The sequence below is a fragment of the Oncorhynchus tshawytscha genome, linkage group LG20 (assembly GCF_018296145.1).
Source record: "Oncorhynchus tshawytscha isolate Ot180627B linkage group LG20, Otsh_v2.0, whole genome shotgun sequence".
NCBI lineage: Eukaryota > Metazoa > Chordata > Actinopteri > Salmoniformes > Salmonidae > Oncorhynchus > Oncorhynchus tshawytscha.
In genome coordinates, this window is record NC_056448.1 from 29,177,847 (window position 1) to 29,204,182 (window position 26,336).

General features: G+C 41.9%; 1 protein-coding gene across 1 annotated transcript in view; it reads left to right on the forward strand.

The window, feature by feature from the left end:
- LOC112219931 (GDNF family receptor alpha-2-like) overlaps positions 1-26,336 on the forward strand; it is an 82,767-nt gene that overhangs the window by 20,668 nt on the left and 35,763 nt on the right. The window contains exons 3-5 of the mRNA XM_042302451.1: positions 2,093-2,170; positions 22,884-23,077; positions 23,186-23,373. Of these exons, the coding sequence (XP_042158385.1) occupies positions 2,093-2,170; positions 22,884-23,077; positions 23,186-23,373 (460 nt within the window). The remainder of the gene's footprint in view (positions 1-2,092; positions 2,171-22,883; positions 23,078-23,185; positions 23,374-26,336) is intronic.

A 26,336-nucleotide genomic window follows, 5' to 3' on the forward strand; every position in this document is an offset into this window, starting at 1 on the left:
GTTTGACCTCTGTCATTGCCAACAAAGGGAATATAACAAAGTATTGAGATAAACTTTTGTTATCGACCAAATACTTATTTTCCACCATAATTTGCAAATAAATTCATAAAAAATCCTACAATGTGATTTTCAGGATTTTTTTCCTTCTCATTTTGTCTGTCATAGTTGAAGTGTACCTATGATGAAAATTACAGGCCTTTCCCATCTTTTTAAGTGGGAGAACTTGCACAATTGGTGGCTGACTAAAACCTTTTTGCCCCACTGTATATTAAGAGTGAGTGAGTATGTGTTCTGTATTGTCAGTAATAATTAAAAAGGGGATGAGAGGGAGTGAAAGATGAGAGGAGGCCTAGAGAGAGGAGTGCAGCTACAGCAGTTCCTCACGCCTCAAATTCAGCTTACTCCACAACACGCATGCAATCACACCTATACACCAGCACTCACACTCTACTCACTCCCACTCTACGTACACACACTCTATGCACGCATGCACATACACGCACGCACAGACACACAAACACACGCACACACACACAGACACACACAAGTATTTTAACCTTGAAGTAACATTGAGCTATTTTGAACTAGAATTGAACTAACACTGAGCTAATATAGACCAGCACTGAAGTTGAAAGAACATGGAGACATGTAAATATGTAGACCAGGAATGTAAAGGACAAGAGCATGCAAATACTACCTGTGTTACAACTGTTATGTACATGCTAATATTGTTACCATTAACACCCAAATTAGTGTTGTGAGCTTTGATGTTTACCTTCCCCACCTCCATACATCGTGACTGGAGTTCTGACTGAGCGTTCTGTTACCCAGGCAGGTGGTCAGCTAGTAACAGCAGCTCTCTCCACGGCACACAGGGAGAGAGAGAGAGAGAGAGAGACAGAGACAGAGACAGAGAGAGAGAGAGAGAGAGAGAGAGAGAGAGAGAGAGAGGTAGAAACACTCACGTAATCTAAGGTGGTGTGTTGGAAGCGAAACAGCGACTTTACATAAATTACCCACCTGTAATCTGAATGCCCCCGCAATAAAGACTCGTCAAGTGTGTGTGTGTGTGTGTGTGTGTGTGTTAGTGCAAGTGTTCTGGAATGTAGAGTAGCAATGAGGAGGCCAGAGATTGGTGGATAAGCTATCTGCTGAGTGATGGGATTGGTGGGCTGAGCTGTACAGGGACTGGCAAGGTGAGGATGGAGGTTTGAAATAATGCTGACCACACATACCTCTCAGGTGGGCAGGGGGAGGGGGTTGTTGTAGGAGGAGGAAGAAACAGGTGAGGGTGATGATAGAGAACACAGGATAGGAGAGGATATGGTTTGATGCAATAGAAAAGAGAGGAGAGGAGAGGAGAGGAGAGGAGAGGAGAGGAGAGGAGAGGAGAGGAGAGGAGAGGAGAGAGGAGAGGAGAGGAGAGGAGAGGAGAGGGAGGAGAGGAGAGGAGAGGAGAGGAGAGGAGAGGAGAGGGAGAGGAGAGGAGAGGAGAGGAGAGGAGAGGAGAGGAAGTTAAGTCAGTAACAGTATGTATGGCTGCAGGTGAAATCAGTCTTACAGACAGAAACCTTGTTTCAGAGCCTCATACATAAACATGGAGCCTTGTCACCCGCTTTATTAAACCCCTAAGGTACCATACCCCTCACACACACACACACACACACACACACACACACACACACACACACACACACACACACACACACACACACACACACACACACACACACACACACACACACACACACACACCAACACACGATCGGCGAGTCACCAGCAGAATAGAATGTGTCTTGTCAGGTCTACTGTAAATGCTTGATAATGTGTAGTCAACTGTTAAAAGTTAGGCTACATTGTTCCTGGAATTGAAAAAGAAATGGTTTATGTTTTAGCTTTTTTTAAAGTTATATTCTAACTGTTTGATATATTCTAACTGGCTGCTATCTTGGGTTCAATCTCAATGCTAAACAGGCCTTGATACCTGTTTATATCTCTTTCTTTCTCTCTGTCTCTCTCTTTTTCACTTTCTCTAACACACACACACACTTTACACACACTCAGTCTCTCTATGTTTTTGTTTGTATTCCAGGAGAGGACTTCTATGAGATGTCACCCTATGAGCTCCACGAATTCTCAGAAGAGTTTAGACACGCCTCCATCATCTCAGGTAGCCTACCACTGGATATGTATGTGTAGTCCATGTCTAATAAGGTAACAGGGTTGGTGTGCAGACCTGGGTTCAAATCAAGATTATTATAGTAAACAAAAACTGAAAATAAAATAATAACTCAAATTGGACAGATCATTTAGTAAACTGAAACAGTTGAAAAACTAAAACTATACTGGAACTATTATCTTTGACTGCAAAACGAACTAAAATAAAATAGAAGTTTTAGTTTTTTTCTTCTAAACTTTGAGCAAAAATCAAATGGGGTTTTCAAGCAGTTTTTTTCTAATAGGGTTTTCAAGCATCTGAATCTTGTGGATAAATGCTGTCAGTAGATGCCGGTGTTTCAAATAGGCCTAGCTTGTGCATCACTATCACTAGCTATCACTAGCTAACAGAGAAGAAATATGAGGGTGAGCACAGAGCGTGGCTGGGCCAATCTAGAGCAGCTTGTGAAGTTTCTGGAGCCTTTAGAAAATCCACGACGACCAACATACTGACCAGTGACTGGGCCAATCTAGAGCAGCTTGTGAAGTTTCTGGAGCCTTTAGAAAATTCACACCGACCAACATACTGACCAGTGACTGGGCCAATCTAGAGCAGCTTGTGAAGTTTCTGGAGCCTTTAGAAAATGCACGACGACCAACATACTGACCAGTGACTGGGCCAATCTAGAGCAGCTTGTGAAGTTTCTGAAGCCATTGGAAAAATTCACACCGACTAACTTCAAACTGACAGCCAGTCACTCTCTGATGTGGTGCCGTGCCTTCTCAACCTTGAGGCAGACTTGCAGTCAACTACTGTTGCAAAACAGTTGGTGCAGGTCCTGCGACAGCACTTCGCATACATACTGAATCCTCTGGCAGCCAACTTCGATCCAACCCCTGCAGCAGCTTGCCTGATGGACTCAGTTGTGTCTCTGGCACTTCGCTCAACAGAGATGGAGCCACTGAAGAAGGAAGCAGAGTCTTTTGTACTTCAGCAAATCAGAAAGCCATGGAGTAGCAGGACCCCAGGAAGATGCCAGCACAATGAATTCGGCAAGCATCTCGACCACAGTGTTTCAGAAATATAGCTTCCTCACATCGAAGATTGTGTCTGAGATCACTGTCCAGCTGGAGAGTTAACCTGGCCGGGCATTAAGTGCCCCTTGTGAGCTATGGAAATACCTCAAAGAGGTAAAAGGGGGTCATGTTTACAAAGTCACGTTCTCCAGTTCTGGCAGGTAAGAATGGCTTTTTATCTAAAGCTGTGCTATGTGGCATTGGATCTGGTTTCTGCCCTTGCATCCGAAGTGTTTGTAGAGAGAATATTTTCAGTCTGTGGACAACTGTCATCAGGCTTGAGAAACCGAAACAACCACCTCTCTGGAATGTATAGTTTTCTTGAACAGAAACACACACACACACACACACACACACACACACACACACACACACACACACACACACACACACACACACACACACACACACACACACACACACACACACACACACACACACACACACTTTGAACTGATAGATTTGTGAAGAAGTGTTGTATTGCTTATGTTTTGCTGTTGTTGTAGCTGTTGTTATTAACGCTATTTGAGGGGGTTAGTCAGTGATCCATATTTAATATTACATAAACATAACACATCAAATGTGCCATGACTTCATTTGTTGTTGTTTCCCCTCTCATTAGGTCAGATTAAGGTAAAGGTACTTGATTCTTCTAACATCTAATGCTAAAGTAAAAAAAATTGTTTCCTTCCACCATATTTATTGCACCAGTCTAGGCGCATATCTTTTAAATCCAAGTCACATTAGGATTTATTTAGAATTTGAACCTAACCAAACCTTTGACCTGGACGTAGAGTTGTATGGAGTCCACTAGTGGCCAAAAGCCTGTGTTAGCATGGGCAATGCCGTTAAGCACTTTCAACTTTTTGATTTAGTCAACATCCAACTTCATTGGCTGATCCCTCCTGATGACCTGGTTGACATGACTTAATGACTCAATTGGAGTCGTGACAGCCGGGTCATCAAGAGGGATCAGCCAATGAATTTTACTTGAGAAGAAAATTGACTATTTCAATATTGAGCTGGCTTCAATGGTGCTGCCAATGGTGTCACAGATTCCATCATGACAGAGATACAGAGATGTTATGTCTATCCACAATTCCAGTGGGTCAGAAGTTTACATACACTAACTTGACAATGCCTTTAAACAGCTCGGAAAATTCCAGAAAATGATGTCATAGCTTTACAAGCTTCTGATAGGCTAATTGACATCATTTGAGTCAATTGGAGGTGTACCTGTGGATGTATTTCAAGGTCCACCTTCAGACACCTTCAGACTCAGTGCCTCTTTGCTTGACATCATGGAAAAATCAAAAGAAATTAGCCAAGACCTCCGTAAAAAAATTGGAGACCTTCACAAGTCTGGTTCATTCTTGGGAGCAATTTCCAAACGCCTGAAGGTACCACGTTCATCTGTACAAACAATAGTACGCAAGTATAAACACCATGGGACCATGCAGCCGCCATATCGCTCGGGAAGGAGACGCATTCTGTCTCCTAGAGATGAACGTACTTTGGTGCGAAAAGTGCAAATCAATCCCAGAACAACAACATAGGACCTTGTGAAGATGCTGGAGGAAACAGGTACAAAAGTATCTATATCCACAGTAAAACGAGTCCTATATCAGCATAACCTAAAAGGCTGGTCAGCAAGGAAGAAGCCACTGCTCCAGAACCGCCGTAAAAAAGCCAGACTAAGGTTTGCAACTGCACATGGGGACAAAGATTGTACTTTTTGGAGAAATGTCCTCTGGTCTGATGAAACAAAAACAGAACTGTTTGGCCATAATGACCATTGTTATTTTTGGAGGAAAAAGGGGGAGGCTTGCAAGCTGAAGAACATCATCCCAACCGTGAAGCACGGGGGTGGTAGCATCATGTTGTTGGGGTGCTTTGCTGCAGGAGGGACTGGTGCACTTCACAAAATAGATGGCATCATGAGGCAGGAACATTATGTGGATATATTGAAGCAACAGCTCAAGACATCATTCAGGAAGTTAAAGCTTGGTCGCAAATGGGTCTTCCAAATGGACAATGACCCCAAGCATACTTCCAAAGTTGTGGCAAAATGGCTTAAGGACAACACAGTTTAGGTATTGGAGTGGCCATCACAAAGCCCTGACCTCAATCCTATAGAACATTTCTGGGCAGAACTGAAAAAGCGTGTGCGAGCAAGGAGGCCTAAAAACCTGACTCAGTTACACCAACTCTGTCAGGAGGAATGGGCCAAAATTCACCCAACTTATTGTGGGAAGCTTGTGGAAGGCTACCCAAAACGTTTCACCCAAGTTAAACATTTTAAAGGCAATGCTACCAAATACCAATTGAGTTTATGTAAACTTCTGACCCACTGGGAATGTGATGAAATAAATAAAAGCTGAAATAAATAGTTCTCTCTACTATTATTCTGACATTTCACATTCTTAAAAGAAAGTGGTGATCCTAACTGACCTAAGACAGGACATTGTTTCTAAGATTAAATGTCAGGAATTGTGAAAAACTGAGTTTAAATGTATTTGGCTAAGATGTATGTGAACTTAATCCCTCCTAAAACTAATAAAACATTTGTAAATCAAGTCTGAAATCGAACTGAAACTAAATTGAATTTCAAATAAAAATCTAAAAACAAATAGAAATAAAAACACATATTACATCACAAAACTATAATAACCTTGGTGGGCATTTAAAAAAAATATTTATTGTTGTGTATTTGAGTATTTTCAAATTATTTCTTCTAAATAGCGTACATTTTATTTTCTCCCAAATACTTACTTCCAAAATGTCTATGTAAGTAATTGAAATACCCTGATTAATATTTGAACCCAGGTCTGTTGGTCTGTGTGAGTGTGATTCTGACACGGAGGGACTCCTCAGAACACAAATATAGAAAGCTCAGCCCGCTGCTCCTATGTTGATTGAGATGAACAAACAGAAGCTATCTTCTGAATGTGTGTGTGTGTCTTTCTGTCTGTAACTGAAGCATGTGTGTGTGCGAGTGTGTGTGTATATCTGTAACTGAAGCTATCCTCCATCCTGTCACGAAAAGCTATTTTCTTTCCAATTTCTGTGTGTGCCAGTTCACAATTCTCATTATTTAAAGCATTGAGAGGTAATCTGCAGCTTCTCTAGGAGACAGCTTCACTGCAGAATAAATAACATTCACACACACACAAAGACCAAAGACTCCACGATTCCATTTCTACATGTGACACAGAGTGTGTTTATATTTTATGACTCGTGTATACTCACTCAGTTCATCAAAGATAAACACTCTGTCTGATGATTGATCAAACTTCATTTGAACTTTCTCTCTCTGTTTCTGTATTTGACACGGAGTCCTAAGCCTGTAAATGTCAGTAGGCTCCAGCAGCACAGTGTGTGTGTTTGTATTTGTGGACGTGCCAGCGAGTATGTGCATGTGTGTGCGTGTGTTGCCTAGAGTGAGGTGATGACCTTATAGACAGAGGTAAAATGATCCTATCAGTCCGATTAGATTTGTAACAATGTCATGTGAAGTTGCCCACTCATCCCTAGATAGTACTCTATCCACTTTCCATTCACCATGCAGATATCTAAGACCTGAGGGAGAGATAGAGATCGAGAGAGAGATAGAGAGGGAGGGAGAGTGAGAGAGAGAGAGAGAGAGAGAGAGAGGGGGAGAGAGAGAGAGAGATAGAGAGGGAGGGAGAGTGAGAGAGAGAGAGAGAGAGGGGGAGAGAGAGAGTGAGAAAGGGTGAGGGAGAGAGAGAAATAGAGAAATAGAGACACAGAAAGATGGATGGACAGACAGACAGACAGAGAGATTAAGGGAGGTAGGAAAAGACAAAGAGAGATGGGAGAATAGGAGAGGGATAGACAGATAAAAAGAGAGGGATGGAGGCAACGAGAGGGAGAAGAATGCAGAGCAAGAGAGAGACAGATGGGGAGGGAGGGAGAGAGGGGGGGTGAGATAAGAGGATGATATAGAGAAGTGTTAAATAGCATGTGCAGAAGAAAGAGGAAGAAAAAGGAGTAGAACATTAAAGTATGTCTTAGACAAGACTGTTACCAATCGATTGGAGGGAAAGGCAGAGCGTGACAGAGAGAGAGTGTGTGTGTGTGTGTGTGTGTGTGTGTGTGTGTGTGTGTGTGTGTGTGTGTGTGTGTGTGTGTGTGTGTGTGTGTGTGTGTGTGTGTGTGTGTGTGTGTGTGTGTGTGTGTGTGTGTGTGACGAAGGACATTTTAGCAGACAACGGAGAAACAATTACCAACAAACACACTTATTTTTCCAAAACACTGAGACACATCAACATAGACAGCTCTGACTCAAATGTGTGTGTAAAATAGAGGGAGAGAAATAGTGTGTGTGTGTGTGTGTGTGTGTGTGTGTGTGTGTGTGTGTGTGTGTGTGTGTGTGTGTGTGTGTGTGTGTGTGTGTGTGTGTGTGTGTGTGTGTGTGTGCATGCTGTATTTCTCAGGAGACAGCTGCTTTGTTACAGATAGAGTGAGTTCAACTGGGATGCTTTAACTGTTTTTCCTGTTGGACAGAGAGTTGGATTGATCTGTGAGACAACCCTTTGTTATCAAGGTACAACTCCCTGTCATAATAGTGACATAACAGACATCATAAACAGTTATAGCCTCTCATATCAGAAGAAGAGAGAAGATAAGAAGGCAAAGAGAGCCGAACAGAGGAACAGTAGAGAGGAAAGGACGAAAGTAGAAAAGGGGAGAGAGAAGGAAAGCAGAGGAGACAAAGAGGGGGTGGAGAGGAACAGAGAAGAGGATGAGAGAGAATGAGAAAAGGAGGAAGGAAGAGGGGATATAGTTACCTTTAGCTGTTCTGGCAGATAAGCTGCAATTACCAGCTTAGTCATACATCACAGTTTCAAATCGAATCATCACATTTTATTCATCACATGCTTTGTAAACAACAGGTGTAGACTAACAGTGAAATGCTTACTTACGGGCCCTTCCCAACAATGCAGAGAGAAAGAAAGTAGAGAAATAATAGAAAAGTAATAACACGTAATAAGAAATACACAATGAGCAATGATACCTTGGCTATACCTTTGTGCACAGGGTCATTGTCATGCTGAACCAGGAAAGGGCCTTCCCCAAGGTTGGAAGCACAGAATAGTCTAGAAAGTCATTGTATGCTGTAGCGTTAGGATTTCCATTCACTGGAACTAAGAGGCCTAGCTTGAACCATGAAAAACAGTCCCAGACCATTATTCCTCCTCCACCAAACTTTACAGTTGGCACTATGCATCGGGGCAGGTAGCGCTGTACTGGCATCCACCAAACCCAGATTCATCCGTCGGACTGCCAGATAGTGAAGCGTGATTCATCACTCCAGAGAATGCGTTTCCACGGTTGCAAGCTATACACCACTTCAGCCGACGCTATGCATTGAGCATGGTGATCTTAGGCTTGTGTGTGGCTGCTCGGCCATAGAAACCCATTTCATGAAGCTCCCAGCGAACAGTTCTTATGTTACGTTACTTCCAGAGGCAGTTTGGAACTCGGCCGTGAGTGTCTGTGAGCTTGTGTGTCCTACCACTTTGCGGCTTTGTTGCTCCTAGACATTTCCACATCATAATAACAGCACTTACAGTTGACCGGAGAAGCTCCAGCAGACCAGAAATGTCACAAAATGACTTGTTGGAAAAGTGGCATCTCAGTATGGTGCCAGGTTGAAAGTCATTGAGCTCTTCAGGAAGGCTATTCTACTGCCAATGTTTGTCTATTGAGATTGCATGTCTGTGTGCTCAATTTGATATACCTTTCAGCAACGGGTGTGGCTGAAATAGCCTAATCCATTAATTTGAAGGGGTGTCCACATACATTTGTATATATAGTGTATGTACTGTACCTATAACTAGGAATAAAGTGAATAGGCAACAAGATAAGTAATAAACTGTAGCAGCAGCATGTGTGATGAGTAGGGCTGTTGTGGTGACTGTATTACCGCAACACAGGTCACGAGTCATGAAGGCAGTCAAATTCCACGTGACTGTTTAGTCATGGTAATGCTGCTGATGGTCATTAGTAGCCTACCAAACTTGCTGCCTGGTACTCAGCACTCTATTGTCCCTATAATCACTCTGACATCAATGCAAATGTACTTGTAAATCCAATCAAACACTTCACGAGAGCCCATCAGCTCATGTTGCGCAACATTTCAATAGGATATGCAATTGAGCAAGAAAACAGAATGACGGCCTCTACTAAAAAGAGGAGGATCTGCTTTCTACTGGCTTATATTTATTTTTCAACTTTCCTAATATTAAGCACATTGCTTATATTTACAACAGGAGCGTAGCCTACCTGGCTGGCATGAAAATAAACCATGGAGAAAAGTGTCCTCCATTTAAGGGCATAGATGACATGTATTTTTTCCCGCTGCCCTAGTTTTGATACATGTGCATGATAATTCTTTATTCTAAATAAAAACTAATTTCACACATATATTATTTAGTATATGTAAAGACAAGATTAAATCAAGAACCGTCTGATGGGTGACAATATTAGCCTATCACTTGTGAATGATATATTATCACTTGTGAATGATGCCCAGCATAAGAAACAATGCCTTTTTTTGCGACTTTTTCTAATCATAGTCGCACACCTCATGTAGCCTAGCCCATAGGCCTATATGTTTTAATAAGGTTTGTATCGCAACTAAAGTGGCCAAATAACTTCTTAAAATTAAGCACATTAATCCACTTTACAAGGGGTGTAGAGTCTAACTGGCATACATAAGCAGCGAGTGAGTTTCAAGTTTGGGGAAGATCATTTTCACCATAAAAATAGACCTTGATAATAAAATCATAGTTGCATTTGCGGTCACTTTTGATAATGGTGTTTTCAGCTAATGGAACATTCTCGCTTATAGCCTACTAGCATGTGCACATTGCAACGCTTATAATGTGAAGAAATAGCCTAATCAACATTTTAAGCTAAACATTCTGATCTGTTCCATCAGCCACATTGCGTTAAAAAAAAGTATGCTAATGGTTATATTAATTTAGGATCTATCACATTCCAAAACTGTCCCAGACTATGTTTGGAACATTTATTTCTCACATAGAGTAGAATAGGTCAACCTTCTATGGGGGATAGTAGATTGACAAAGGCTAGTGCTTTTGCTGTTTGTTAGGCCTACTCATCTTGTTGGCTGACGAAAAGTAAATGTGGACAGTTCTTCCAATACCTTCAATATGCACCTCAGAATTGGATAAGGATGACTTAGGTGGCTGGAGACTTTGACAATTGTTAGGGGCTTCCTCTGACACCGCCTGGTATAGATGTCCTCGATGGCAGGGAGCTCAGCTCCAGTGATGTACTGGGCTGTATGCATTACCCTCTGTAGCGCCTTGCGGTCGCATGCCAAGCAGTTGCCATACATAGCAGTGATGCAGCCAGTCAAGAGGCCTTCAGTGGTGCCGCTGTAGAACTTTTTGAGGATCTGATGCCCATGCCAAATTTTTCAGCCTCCTGAGAGGGAAGAGAGACTGCCGTGCCCTTTTTACAACTGTTGGTATGTGTGGACCATGACAGATCCTTAGTGATGTGGACACAGAGGAACCTGAAGTTCTCAACCTGCTCCACTACAGCCCGGTCGATGTGATTGGGGGCATGCTCGGCCCTCCATCTCCTGTAGTTTACCCTCCTGTATGTGCTTTTGTGTGTGTGTGTGTGTGTGTGTGTGTTTGTGTGTGCATGTGTGATTGTGTGCATGTGTGCATGTGTGTGTGCTTGCATGTGTAATTGCATGCATGTGTGGATTTGTGCATGCCTGTTGTGCTACGTGCGCATTGTACCTTCTGAGTACTAGTTGTTAGTCAACTTTGCTAGTTGCTAGTCAACTTTCAGTGGACAACCCCATGAGTGTCTTTCAGAACCCCTCCTAGAATCCCAGCTGTTTTGTTTTGGTTGTTGTCAGTGACTATTTGTTAGTTCCAAAGAAACCAATTGTTTCTTGGTTTCTTGATGGGGAACTTAAAAGTACAATATAATGTAGGTCTGTCTGTATAGTATGTCTCTGCTCTGTTCTGTCCAGCTTCATCTATACATCTGTAATTCTCCATATCGTTCTCTTTCATATTCTGTCCATTTCTCTAACTCTATGGATGCGTGTGTGTGTATGTGGCTGTGGTCAGGCTAGCCAGCTGTGTCTACCCTGCTTTCAGGCAACTCTATTGATCTCTCTTCTTTTTCCCCTCCTTGTCAAATCCCTTCTCCTCTCTTTTTCCTCTCCTCACTTCTCTAATTCCCCCCTCTTCCCGTCTCCTCTTCCCTCACTCCCCCCCCTCTCTAACCTTGTTAGATCATGCCTCGATACGATGTGTGTGTGTGTGTGTGTGTGTGTGTGTGTGTGTGTGTGTGTGTGGAGGGGGGTAAGTTGAGAGGATGCCTGACTGCAGCACTTAAATAAAACATATGTGTAAGAAACCGTCTATGTGTGTAAGTGTGTGTATACGGATAGTGTATGAGTGCATACGTGTTTGTGTGAGTGTGTGTGTGTACGTGTGTACGTGTGTATGCGCCTGGTGCACGTGTGTGTGTGTTTGTGAGTGTTGGTGCATTTGTGTGTATGCATCTAAGTTCATGTGTGTGTATATGTGTGTTTGTGTCTGTGTGTGCCTGGGGGCAAGGCTTTGTGTGTAGATGCTGTAAAGGCTGTGTGAGAGAGAGATAACAGCCGACCTAGGGCAACACTCTAATTGGCCCATGCACTCACTCCAGATACCTCCCTCCCTCCCTCCCTCCCTCCCTCCCTCCCTCCCTCCCTCCCTCCCTCCCTCCCTCCTCCCTCCCTCCCTCCCTCCCTCCCTCCCTCCCTCCCTCCCTCCCTCCCTCCCTCTCTTGGGATCCCTCACTTAGTTTATTACAGGAAAGAGAGGAGGGGAGGGAGGGAGGTGCGGAGAGCATAGGAGAGGAGAGGATAGGGATGGAGAGGAGAGGAGAGTAGAGGAGAGGAGCAGCCAGATTGCTCAAGATCCACTTGTAAATCCAACATCCGTCCAGGTACCCAAAACCGGCCACTATGGGCGATGATGAGAGCTATTACAATGAAGTAGGCTGGGGTTTTGCTAGGACGTAGTGGATGGGGGTGGTGGATGGACGTAAGCCACGAGCTCCACTTCTGGGGGTTGAATCCCAGTGATAGGCACCCATTTTTTTCTTCTAACCTTATTCCAAACCTTAACCCTTAACTTAACTATTCAAAATGAATGCCTAAACTTAACTGTGGAGTTGTTTGTGTTTTAACCCTTTCCCAAAGGCACAGTGCAGTCAAAAACTAGATTTCCTGTGTTTTATATATACTCACTGGCCAATTTATTAGGTTCACCACCCCATTCACAAAAATGGATCCTACAGAAAGTGAGTCAAGTGTCTGTGGCTTGCAATATAAAGCAGGCAGACAGGCATCAAGGCATTCAGTTACTGTTCGATTGAATGTTAGAAGGGGCAAAACTAGTGACTTAAGCGACTTTGAGTGTAGTATGATCGTTGATGCCAGGCACGCTTTTGCTCCACTTTTTGGTTCCAGTATCTCAGAAACGGCCACCCTCATGGGCTTTTCATGCACGTCGGTGTCTAGGTTTTACCGAGAATGGTGTGACAAACAAAAAAATATCATGTGGGTGAAAACAGCTCATTGATGAAAGAGGTCGAAGGAGAATGGCAAGAATCGTGCAAGCCAAAATATTAGCCACAAACAAATAATGGCGCAGTACAACAGTGGTGTGTAGAACAGCATCTTGAAAAGCACAACTTGTAGATCCTTGTCATGGATGAGCTATTGCAGCAGACAACCACACCAGATTCCACTCCTATCAGCTAAAAACAAGAAGAAGCGACTCCAGTGGGCACACGATCACCAAAATTGCCTGGAACATGACAGCGAGTTCAGTTTACTTAAGTGGCCTGCGCAGTCCCCAGACCTCATCCCAATAGAGCATCTGATGCCCTTTAAGTGTGAGAGCTGTGCCAGCCTGTTTTGGCGGGATGGAGTTTACGTCTGCTTAGTTAATATACCAATAAGAAACAGTGCTCCAAACCTCTCTGCCAATAACAGCTAGTTTTCAGTTTCCCCCTCCCCTTTCAGACTACTCCGAGACCGTCCTTTTGCTTGAGAAATTGCTATTTTCTAAGAAGCTATTTTTGTTTCTTTTAGACCATTTTAAATGAAAACCATCACAGTTAGGTACTTAATTCTTAACCATAAATGATTTGATATTGAGATAAAAACAGCTACATTGGGCCTTTGACTCTATACTTAAACATTCTGAATTAATGCATAAATGTAACCAGCTGCGAGGCATCGACAACAACAGCGGTACAACCCAGGGTGCAGCTGCAGCAGGAGTGTCACGACTTCCTTCTCCTTGTTCGGGCGGAGTTTGGTGGTCGAGGTCACCGGCTTTCTAGCCATCGCCGATCCACTTTTCATTTCATTTTCACCTTTGTTTTCTACACACCTGGTTTCTATTCCCCAATTACATGTTCATTATTTAACCCTCTGTTTGCCCCATGTTGGTGTGCGTGTTTGTTTATTATGTTCAGGTTGTATCTTGATGGCAGGTATTGTTTCCCGGGTTCGTTATTTTGCCCGTTATTTACGAATGACCGATATTTTCATCTCTGCTCTCCTGCGCCTGATTCCATGCACCAGTTACCCACAGCCTGACAAGGAGGAGCAACGCAGGGTATCCAAAACACTTAGAATTTAGACTTTTGGAAAAATGCGAACAAACATCAGAATCTGATGTCAAATTGGTCAAACCGTGATATTTTATTGAGAGGCAAGGAGAGGAGGAGGATTGAGATGAGATTAAGAGATAGACAGGGCCTTTTAAGAAGAAGACACAGGTTAGATTACAATCAACAGGGTTGGGTAGGTTACTTTCTAAATGTATTCCTTTACAGTTACTAGTTACCTGTTCAAACTCACTAATGTAATCTGATTACTTTCAGGTACTTTTGTATTACTTTCCCCTTAAGAGACGTTAGAAGAAGACAAAGATGAATATTACCAGTTGCAGGATAAATCCATGTTAGAGTTTATATGGCTGGCCATAAATGGATGTTATATTTTACAATATGGGTTATGTAGTCATCTTCTAACCCATTGCTTTCTACTTCAATACATTAAAAAAACAAAGTGTGTCAGATTATTGTCCAATTATTTTATACCCGTTGATCTTCAAGAATAGGACTTGGAAATATGAAAATATAGATTTGTCAAATTATTTTACCTGAAAGTAACCTAAAAATGAAGGATTTATTAGCCTACTCTGTGATTTATGACTTTGTTGTCATGGAGGACTGATTGGGTTCATTGCTTCGAGATTACAAATAAATGCTGCCCTCATTGAGTGTCATTTCTTTTAGTACCAATGAAAAGTGCTATTTGCGTGTGGAAAATGAATGCAATATGCTACATTTGCTAGAGGCCTATTGTTTACGTGTTTTGTTGGTGACACTTTAAAATCTCGATAATTGCTTTATTCAGCACAAATTAGATTGAGCAATAAAAACCTCACTTGTGGTCTTAACCTTTTACTGCATTTTGCTAAATCAAATCAAATCAAATGTTATTTGTCACATACACATGGTTAGCAGATGTTAATGCGAGTGTAGTGAAATGCTTGTGCTTCTAGTTCCGACAATACAGTAATAACCAACGAGTAATCTAACCTAACAATTCCACAATTACTACCTTATACACACAAGGGTAAAGGGATAAAGAATATGTACATAAAGATATATGAATGAGTGATGGTACAGAACGGCATAGGCAAGATACAGTAGATGCTATCGAGTACAGTATATACATATGAGATGAGTAATGTAGGGTATGTAAACAATGTGGCATAGTTTAAAGTGGCTAGTGATACATGTATTACATAAAGATGCAGTAGATGATATAGAGTACAGTATATACATGTACATACGAGATGAGTAATGTAGGGTATGTAAACATTATATTAAGTAGCATTGTTTAAAGTGGCTAGTGATACATTTTTACACCAATTTCCATCCATTTCCATTATTAAAGTGGCTGGAGTTGAGTCAGTGTGTTGGCAGCAGCCACTCAATGTTAGTGGTGGCTGTTTAACAGTCTGATGGCATTGAGATAGAGCTGCTTTTCAGTCTCTCGGGTCCCTGCTTTGACGCACCTGTACTGACCTCGCCTTCTGGATGATAGCGAGGTGAACAGGCAGTGGCTCGGGTGGTTGTTGTCCTTGATGATCTTTATGGCCTTCCTGTGACATCGGGTGGTGTAGGTGTCCTGGAGGGCAGTTAGTTTGCCCCCGGTGATGCGTTGTGCAGACCTCACTACCCTAAGGAGAGCCTTACAGTTGTGGGCGGAGCAGTTTCCGTACCAGGCGGTGATACAGCCCGACAGGATTCTCTCGATTGTTCATCTGTAGAAGTTTGTGAGTGCTTTTGGTGTCAAGCCGAATTTCTTCAGCCCCCTGAGGTTGAAGAGGCGCTGCTGCGCCTTCTTCACGATGCTGTCTGTGTGGGGGACCAATTCAGTTTGTCCGTGACGTGTACGCCGAGGAAGACTTACTCCCCTCTCCACTACTGTCCCGTCGATGTGGATAGGGGGGTGCCCTCCTCTGCTGTTTCCTGAAGTCCACAATCATCTCCTTTGTTTTGTTGACGTTGAGTGTGAGGTTATTTTCCTGACACCACGCTCCGAGGGCCCTCACCTCCTCCCTGTAAGCCGTCTCGTCGTTGTTGGTAATCAAGCCTACCACTGTAGTGTCGTCCGCAAACTTGATGATTGAGTTGGAGGTGTGCATGGCCACGCAGTCGTGGGTGAACAGGGAGTACAGGAGAGGGCTCAGAACGCACCCTTGTGGGGCTCCAGTGTTGAGGATAAGCGGGGTGGAGATGTTGTTACCTACCCTCACCACCTGGGGGCGGCCCGTGAGGAAGTCCAGTACCCAGTTGCACAGGGTGGGGTTGAGACCCAGGGTCTCGAGCTTGATGACGAGTTTGGAGGGTACTATGGTGTTAAATGCTGATCTGTAGTCGAAGAACAGCATTCTCACATAGCTATTCCTCTTGTCCAGATGGGTTAGGGCAGAGTGCAGTGTGGTTGCGATTGCGTAGTCTGTGGACCTAATTGGGCGGTAAGCAAATTGGAGTGGGTCTAGGGTGTCAGGTAGGGTGGAGGTGATATGGTTCTTGACTAGTCTCTCAAAGCACTTCATGATGACGAAAATGAGTGCTACGGGCGGTAGTCATTTAGCTCATTTACCTTAGCTTTCTTGGGGTCACACAGAGTCTTTCTTGGTAGTCTTAAACAAATCTATAATGAAACAAAGGACACACCTCACGTACATGGTTATGGGCTTAAAAAAGACACCTGTACCATGTCAGATGTACTGTAGAGTTGAAATGGAATGCAAACTCGTTTTTTGTTTGCATTCCAATATTACACTTTATATGCATCACAGAAGACTGAAATATAGCCAAACTGTTTGACATAGAAACACCGGATTTTCGGCAGGTTTTCTTAATTAAATAACATTTATTAATTATGAAATTATGAAAAATCCACCCATGATGCCACTAGATCATTTGGCTGCAGGAAAGGGATACATTAAACTTGTTTTTGACCGTATGTGGAGAACAATACCACGGAGGAGTTGAAAAGGGAGGAACTCCCTCAAACTTTAATTCCGTAGGCTGGGATCCCCACTATGCTGTTGGAAGAGTGCATTTTTCACTGGTCGCAAAAACAATAATTGATAGGCAGCTTAAACTTCTTCAATTGAACATTATTGTGTTAAAATACACATATATTGTATATACATTTGTGAAAAGCCATCCACAGCAATCACCATCCATAAGGTACAAATAGCTAAATGAGAGAGCAGCAGTGTGATTCACATCAATGTGCTATGTATCACCAGTAGGCTACATCGCTGCTGTCTTCCTCACCTTCAAGCATTTATTCAAGATGGATGTATAATCTTTGAATGCGGACAGCCGTCGCACCATTTGGAAGACAACATAGCCTACAAAAGGCCTATTCCTGCTCTTTTCACACGATCCATCAAAATGCATTTGTTTGTGTCGTTAGAGTGGTCTCTGACTTGTAGTCAGATTCGTTCAGGCGGAACAAACTTGAGCCTTTTTCCAAATCTGATTTGAATGTCATTGATAAAGCATAAAAGTGTCAAAGAATTGTTTCGCAAACATTCTTTCTGAATTTAAAAGTAATCCTAGAAGTAATCATCTAGTTTTTCAAAAGTATCAGTAATTTGATTCCAATATTCTTGCTGGTAACGTAACGGATTATTGTTACAGTTTTTTGTAATCAATTACATGTAAATGATTACGCACACACACACACACACACACACACACACACACACACACACACACACACACACACACACACACACACACACACACACACACACACACACACACACACACACACACACACACACACACACACACACACACACACACACACATCTGCAATGAATACAGACATCAGTGCACACATCAGTAGTGCTGTGCAGCTGGAAGGTGAAGCTGTAATGAAGTCTTTATTCTCCAGTCATTAAGGCTTGTCTACTACAATCACCCTGAGCTCAGCTCATTTCACACAATCAATACACTACGAGGAGGAGGAGGGGTGTGTGTGTGTGTGTGTGTGTGTGTGTGTGTGTGTGTCAGGATTGCCCTAGGGGAACTATCATGCTCTATAAGGCTTGAAGGACAGGACACATGTGTTAGTTGTACTTAGTCTACTATGGAAGCTAATATTTCATGTGCTGACTTCACAATACTATTGGAGACACATATCCAATGCCATTCCCGAGGTGAGTTCAACAAAGCTACATGTTGCCAATGTAACAATATTAGTTGAACGATTTGAATGAACATTCCAAAATGTTACGGTGAAACATCAAACAGCTACTTTTTGTAAGGATTACTGTTCGTTTTTTGTTAGCGATAATATTCAAACTGAAAATTACTTAGCTATTCCTATGTTTAGAGGCAGTTTAGACCCGAAACAGACACTTAGGTTCGCTGCACACTGCCTTCTAACATTAGCAAACAGACGCGGCTAACACAAAGCATGCTGCTTTGACTACTGAGGCCCCTCAGTTCACAATGCAAGCCGTGAGAATACTTGGTGATACTTGATGGTAATAGTGCGTCATTTTTTATTATTTTGTTTTAAGCCTTCTCAAACCATAGACTTAATCTTAACCACGCTGAATTAATTCCTTCTGTTTTAAACCTGTAACCAAGTGGGATTAAAAGGATCCGCCCCTTTTTTTCAATTTTTGCCTAAAATTACATACCCAAATCTAACTGCCTGTAGCTCAGGCCCTGAAGCAAGAACATGCATATTCTTGGTACCTTTTGAAAGAAAGGAAACACTTTGAAGTTTGTAGAAATGTGAAAGGGAAGTTGGAGAATATAACACAATAGATCTGGTAAAAGATCGTACAAAAACAACAGTTCTTTTGTATTTTTTTTTGTACCATCATCTTTGAAATGCAAGAAAAAGTCCATGATGTATTATTCCAACCCAGGCACAATTTCGATTTTGGCCACTAGATGGCAGCAGTGTATGTACAACGTTTTAAACTGATCCAATGAACCATTGCATTTCTGTTGTATCAAACACGGCCCAAATGTGCCTAATTTGTTTATTAAAAACTTTTATGTTCAAAATTGTGCACGCTCCTCAAACAATAGCATGGTATTCTCTCACTGTAATAGCTACTGTAAATTGGACAGTGCAGTTAGATTAATAAGAATTTAAGCTTTCTGCCAATATCAGATATGTCCCGGGAAATGTTCTTGTTACTTACAAGCTCTTGCTAATCGCATTAGCTTATGTTAGCCCAACTGTCCTGTGGACGGGACACCGATTCCGAAGAAGTTTAACCCTGTAACCACAAAATTCGGTCTCAATTACCAATTTCCCTGGGAAATAAATGGACATCGCAGGAGACTGTCCTGCACAGAGGCGACAGAGGGAGAGGGGTAAGATTGCCTTTCTCATTGTGGACAAACTTTGTATAGATGGACAGCTATTCCCGAGACAGCTCCATAACACCATGGCTATACTAAATTCTACGGGGACACCAGATTACGAAAGAAATTATGGGGACTGTAAAATATCTGAACAGTATGAAGTTGATATGTGCACACACGCACTCAATTACACGCTCACTTACACACACAGACACACACACACACACTTGATCTCGCTCTCTTCTCTCCTCTCTTTCTCTCTCTTCTCTCCTTCTCTCTTTTCTCTCTTCTCTCCCTCTCTCCGCCCTCTCTCTATTGTCTAGAACTTTCTATAATTCAACATGGTTCTTGTTTGTCTGTCTACATGTCTATTTATGTTTACAACAAGCAATGGGAAGATGTCAGAGCAGGGACATTGGGGATTAACATCTTGTACGGGATACATTTGTACTGTAGTGAAGCCGTCTCTATAGTAATGCAATGTCTCTTTCATGATCATGTGATACGTCAGTTACTATGGAAATGCTGGGATGTGTTTTTCTATGAATATGATGTTTAATGCACCTTTGACGTTGATTCTATATGGATTACAATTATCATCTTGAATATGAAGGCTACACTCACTTCATGTTACCCACATAGACACTGAACCATGCAAATTGGCTGGGTTATTAACTATTTAGACATCACACAGTATAGAAATGTTATTCTGTCAGGTACTCAGCAGGATGATCTGATTTTATTAAAACATCACCCAGATAGCAAATATAAAGACACAGTCTATCTAAAAAAAACTGGAGGCCCCTTACACTTCAATGTTGTGATAAAAAAAATACTAGGGGAATGCATAGCACTCACAATTAAAAAAGGTTTTATCAGGTATTGTTCATCCTGGTCAGACAGGTTTTTTACATGGACGATACATTGGAGACAATATACGACAACTACTAGAATAATAGAACATCATGAAACATCTAAGAAGCCAGGCCTGGTATTCATAGCAGATTTGGAAAAGGCCTTTAATAAAGTAAGATTGGATTTTACATGGTTTTCAAGAATATTAATAAGAAAGCTCAACCCTTGTTTAAAAAATGACTTTTTGCCTTTGTGCAGAAATGAAATGAAAATTAAACCTTGTTTAAAGAATCTCTCTTTTTCAAACAAGCAATGCAGAGCTGGTTACAATTTCATCCCCCAGAAAATACTAAATAAATATTACGGTTGAACTAATAATGTGCTGGTTGATAAAATACCTGCATTTACGGAAAAGATGTTTGAGAAGGGTGTTTTGTTTTTAAATAATATTGTAAATTGGATGAGTTACAGTGATAGAGTTACAGTATGTCTTTCATGGAGCTATCGGAAATGTATGGGAAGGTCTTCTCAATCCAAGATTACAACAAATTGATTATAGCACTACCCCAAAAATGGAGGTAGGGAACTGGTCTGCCCAATATAAAGGATCAAAACTGGCAGAGGAACAAAAAATAGCATAAATAGGAAAATAACCCCGTTTCATTTGGGGACCAGGATGTTGACAGCTGTTTCGTTCAGTTTGAAAAATACCTGGGAAGAGATTTTTGATGTACTGATTCCATGGCACAAGGTGTTAAGAGTTCAAGATTCAAGACTTCATGCTTTTCAGCAAAAATTATGCCACCAACAAAATGTTGACTATTTGTGGCATTCAACTTCTGCAGATTTTGTTGCGATGATACAGAATCAATAAACCGTTTGTTCTGGTATTGCCGTCAGGTAGCTTGTTTCTGGTCTCAGTTTAGGAATGGCTGAAAAAGCAAAGCATTAATCTGAAATTGACACTAGAAATAGCATTATTGGGAGATTAGAAAGACCTGGTCAGTCAATTACTAATATACTAATACTCTTAGTAAAAGTATTTATCTTCAACTTGCAATCTGTGGATTCGATCAGATAGATAAAAAAGTGTATGTTAAACATCAAAGCATAGTTGAAAGATATTTAAATAGAACGTAGAAATCCAAAGAGGGTGTGGCCAACAGAGATAGGTGGGATGGGCTGAGGGAAACTGAGGGTTGGAATGTGGAACTGGAGACAAGTGGGAGTGAAGATTGATGGTCAAAGATAAAAGTAAAAAATATAGTCAAAATAAACAAAAAATAAGTTTAACCGACACTTAAAAGGAACATTGTTACATCCAATGCCTGTTTGCCTGAGGCTGGTGCCACGCAAGTGTTTGTTTGCGTGTACGCATGCATACACACAGACACACACAGACATAAATACATGTAAATAGTGCCAGTTGGACCTTGCTGTTTAGATATTTGTTGTTCTTGATGTCGTTTGTTTTTGCATTGTTGTTTTCTGCTCTTGTTTTTGCATTGTTGTTTTTACTTCTTTCTCTTTTGTTTGTTCTGTTGGTTGTTGGCTCATTGGGTGGGTGGTGGTTTTGTGTGTGGGGAGGTGGAGATGGGAGGGTTTGGGGGTGGAGGGGGAGGGATTTTTCAGAGGGGGAGCTATTGGGGTGTCTTGGATGGTTGAGGGGCAGCTCTTGAGGGAAACTGTGGGGGGATCTTGAATGGTTGGTGGCCTGGCAGTTGGGAGCTTGGGCCGGTGGTCGAGAGGTCGCCGATTCGGGTCCCTGATTCGATTGGGTGGGGGGATCTGTCCATGTGCCATTGTGCGGGGCGCTTGACCCTGGTTGCTCCTGTGGATCGATCAGGATGGGAGCTGGTGGATGACTGAATGTAATGTAAATGGCTTCACTAAAGGTAGATAGTATGTAAAAAAAGAAAAATTACAAAATAAACTGTATGACATTCATTCATAATATGTGTTTGAGAAGCATGAGATCTTGTTTTAGAAGTGTAGGAGGGTTTTTAATGTCTGAAATGGCGTGAATAGAATGGTACCAACCACATGGATACCCATGTGTTTGATACATTTACATTTGACATTTTAGTCATTTAGCAGATGCTCTTATCCAGATCGAGTTAAAGTTTGTGCATTCATCTTAAGATAGCTAGGTGGGACAACCACATATCACAGGCATAGTAAGTACATTTTTCCTCAGTAACATAGCTACTGTATGAGTCAGAGTTAGAAGGTGGTGGGGAGGTCAAGTGCAAGTGCAGGTTGTGTTTATTTTTTATTATTATTTTTTATTCCATTCCAGCCATTACTATGAGCCCGTCCTCCCCAATTAAGGTGCCAACGGCCGCTTGGGATTAGAAGTCTAATATAGGATGTGAAGTATGAAATAAAAATGCTAATATAATATGCGTTCCCACTACAACAAACTCTGTCACCGATAATGAGAATTAGGTCTTGATCTTTACAACATTTACATTTCTCCTCCCAATGCACTTAAACTGTGTGTGTGTGTGTGTGTGTGTGTGTGTGTGTGTGTGTGTGTGTGTGTGTGTGTGTGCGTGCGTACGTGCATGCGTGCGTGTGTGTGTGTGCGTGTTTCTGTTGTAGCTTCATTAAACAGATAATATAGTGAGTTTATATTTAGCTACAGTCACATTAGATGCTAGTGATGTGTAACAAGACAAACACTGGGGTTACACAGTGTGTCTGTGTCTGTTAACTTTTTGTGCTCATCATTTTCTCTCTCTCTCTGCCTCTCTTTCTCTATCTAACCCATCTTCCAGACTCTTCTCTGTCCAAGGCCAGCCCATGTTCGGAGCCAGGGAAACCCTGTAACCCATGTCTCGATGCAGCCAAGGCTTGCAACCTCAATGAAACCTGCAAGAGACAACGCTCCAATTACATCGCTATCTGCAACAAGCTCTCTCAGCCCTCACTGGCCAACCAGGAGCCTTGCAGCCGCAAACGATGTCACAAGGTGGTTGGACCTGCACAAATGACATCCTATTCCCTAGTAATACACTAATTCTGACCAGAGCTCCATCACATGATGAATGATAATAATTATATTATTTTGTGTTCCCAGGCGCTGCGTCAGTTCTTTGAGCGTGTGCAGTGGGAGCTGAGTTACCCCCTGTTGTTCTGCTCGTGTTCGGACCAGGCCTGTGCTGAGAGACGTAGACAGACCATTGTACCTGCCTGCTCCCACCAGGAGAAACACAGACCCTCCTGTCTAGAGCTACGACGCGCCTGCCGCTCCGATGCACTCTGCAGGTAAACAAACAGACACACACAAAAACACATACACCTCTACAAAACGTACACTCAAGTGTACACATGGATTTGCACACGCATGCAAGAACATAATTCTAAACACACTCAAGTGTGCACACTCATTTATGTATGAACACACAAACAAACACATACCCACCCGAGCACTGGGATCCCAATCTTTTGGCTGCCTCATGCATTCAATTTCCTTTCTGCCTCCTACATAATGTTAAAAAGAACCCAGTGATGTGTGGATCTGTTTTGTGTGTGTGTGTGTGTGTGTGTGTGTGTGTGTGTGTGTGTGTGTGTGTGTGTGTGTGTGTGTGTGTGTGTGTGTGTGTGTGTGTGTGTGTGTGTGTGTGTGTGTGTGTGTGTGTGTGTGTGTGTGTGTGTGTGTACTGACAGACTTTAAGGGTGATTTTAAAAATGAGAGCGCGAAAGAGAGTGGCCAAAGATGGACAGAGAAAGAAAAGAGAGAGAGGTGTAAAAAAAAAAAGAAGAGAGCAGAGAAACAGAGAGAAAGAAAGAGAGCGGTAGAGAGATTAAGAGGATAGTTAGAGAATGGTAACGGGTGTAACTTGGGGCAACCTCTGAGTTGGATGCTAATTGCAACAGGCAGCCAGGAACTCATTAGCTATGCAAATATGGTAAATATGTAAATGAGCAGTCTCAATGAGGGACGACTAATTAAAGAGAACATTTAGACAAAACAATCTAATTATAACCAAAAACAGACACAAACATACCCACGCACAACTACACACTAGACAACAACCCACCTACACACTCCTATCTCCTCTACCTTCCTCTCTTCTACACTCCTCTCCTCATGTAAATATAGGTACAAGTTGTTTAAATGGGAGTTTAGGCTATTTCTGACTACATTATGTTTTCAAGGTCAGCATTGTCAGTTATGTGTTTATATGTTATTATAATTACATGGTGTATTGTGTGTGTGTATTTGTGTGGATATGTGTGTGTGTGTGTATTTTTTTCTGCCTCTGCTAATGTAGATATTATAATAAGGTGTCTCCCATGGGATTACTGTGAGTCTGCTTTACTGTGACTGACAAGTCAGGGTCAGAGAGAGAGGGGAAAAGAGCGAGAGGAACGAGAGCTGGGGAGGGTGAAAAAAAATAGGATAGAAGCAGAGTGGAGAGAGAGAGTGTAGAGAGAGGGGGGGAGAGAGTCTATGTCCTCATTAGATATGCATGCACACCCCTTTAGCCAGCCAAGGTTATTAGCTTGGACACCAGAAAACAGCATGTAGCAGCTAACTGTCACGCTGTAAGTCCAAATTTCTTTATGTGCCCAACTTTTTATTCAGTGTTACAGGTACAAAAAACAAAGCATACAACGATAACCCCAACCCATCAGCAAACATTCACTGTCTACTTGATAAGCAACTCCAGTGTAGATTTGGCCTTGTGTCTGAGGTTATTGTCCCCCTGAAAGGTGAATTAATCTCCCAGTGTCTGGTGGAAAGCAGACTGAACCATGTTGTCCACTAGGATTTTGCATGTGCTTACCTCCATTCCATTTATTTTCATCCTGAAAAACTCCTGAAAAAATACCCATAACATAATGCAGCCACCATTATGCTTGAAAATATGGAGTGGTACTCAGTAATGTGTTGTATTGGATTTGCCCCACTGAACACTTTGTATTCAGGACAAAAATGTAATTGCTTGCCACATTTTTGCAGTATTATTTTACTGCTGTTTTGCAAGGGAGATGTGTCAGATATTCTTTACAGGCTTCCTTCTTTTCACTCTGCCAATTAGCCTAGAATTGTGGAGTAATTACAATGTTGTCATCCTCAGTTTTCTCCAATCACAGCCACTTTGACATTATCTGGTATTGTGTGTTGGCCAGTGACAAAAAAAAATAATTTTATCAATTTTAAATTCAGGCTGTAACACAACAAAATGTGGAACAAGTCAAGGGGTGTGAATACTTTCTGAAGGCACATAGTTTGTATTTATTATGGATCCCCATAATATCCTGCCAAGGAAGCGGCTACTTTTCCTGGAGTCCAGCAAAATGAAGGCAGTTATACAATTTGAAAAACATAACAATACATTCATACCAGATTTTACAACACATTAAGTGTGTCCTCTCACTCTACTGCTACATATCTACAACATAAAATCCATGTGTACTGTACGTGTGTGTATAGTGTATATATTATTGTGTGTTTGTATGCACGTGTCTGTGCCTATGTTTGTGTTGCTTCACAGTCCCTGCTGTTCCATATGGTTTATTTTTATCCATTTTTTAATAAAATCTTATTGCTTGCATGCGTTACTTGATGTGGAATAGAGATCCATATAGTCATGGCTCTATGTAGTACTGTGTGCCTCCCATGGTCTGTTCAAGACTTGTGGACTGTGAAGAAACCTCTGGTGGTACAGTGCCTTGCGAAAGTATTCGGCCCCCTTGAACTTTGCGACCTTTTGCCACATTTCAGGCTTCAAACATAAAGATATAAAACTGTATTTTTTTGTGAAGAATCAACAACAAGTGGGACACAATCATGAAGTGGAACGAAATTGATTGGATATTTCAAACTTTTTTAACAAACAAAAACTGAAAAATTGGGCGTGATTTGTTTACTTTCAGTGCAGTGCTTTCAGTGCAAACTCTCTCCAGAAGTTCAGTGAGGATCTCTGAATGATCCAATGTTGACCTAAATGACTAATGATGATAAATACAATCCACCTGTGTGTAATCAAGTCTCCGTATAAATGCACCTGCACTGTGATAGTCTCAGAGGTCCGTTAAAAGCGCAGAGAGCATCATGAAGAACAAGGAACACACCAGGCAGGTCCGAGATACTGTTGTGAAGAAGTTTAAAGCCGGATTTGGATACAAAAAGATTTCCCAAGCTTTAAACATCCCAAGGAGCACTGTGCAAGCGATAATATTGAAATGGAAGGAGTATCAGACCACTGCAAATCTACCAA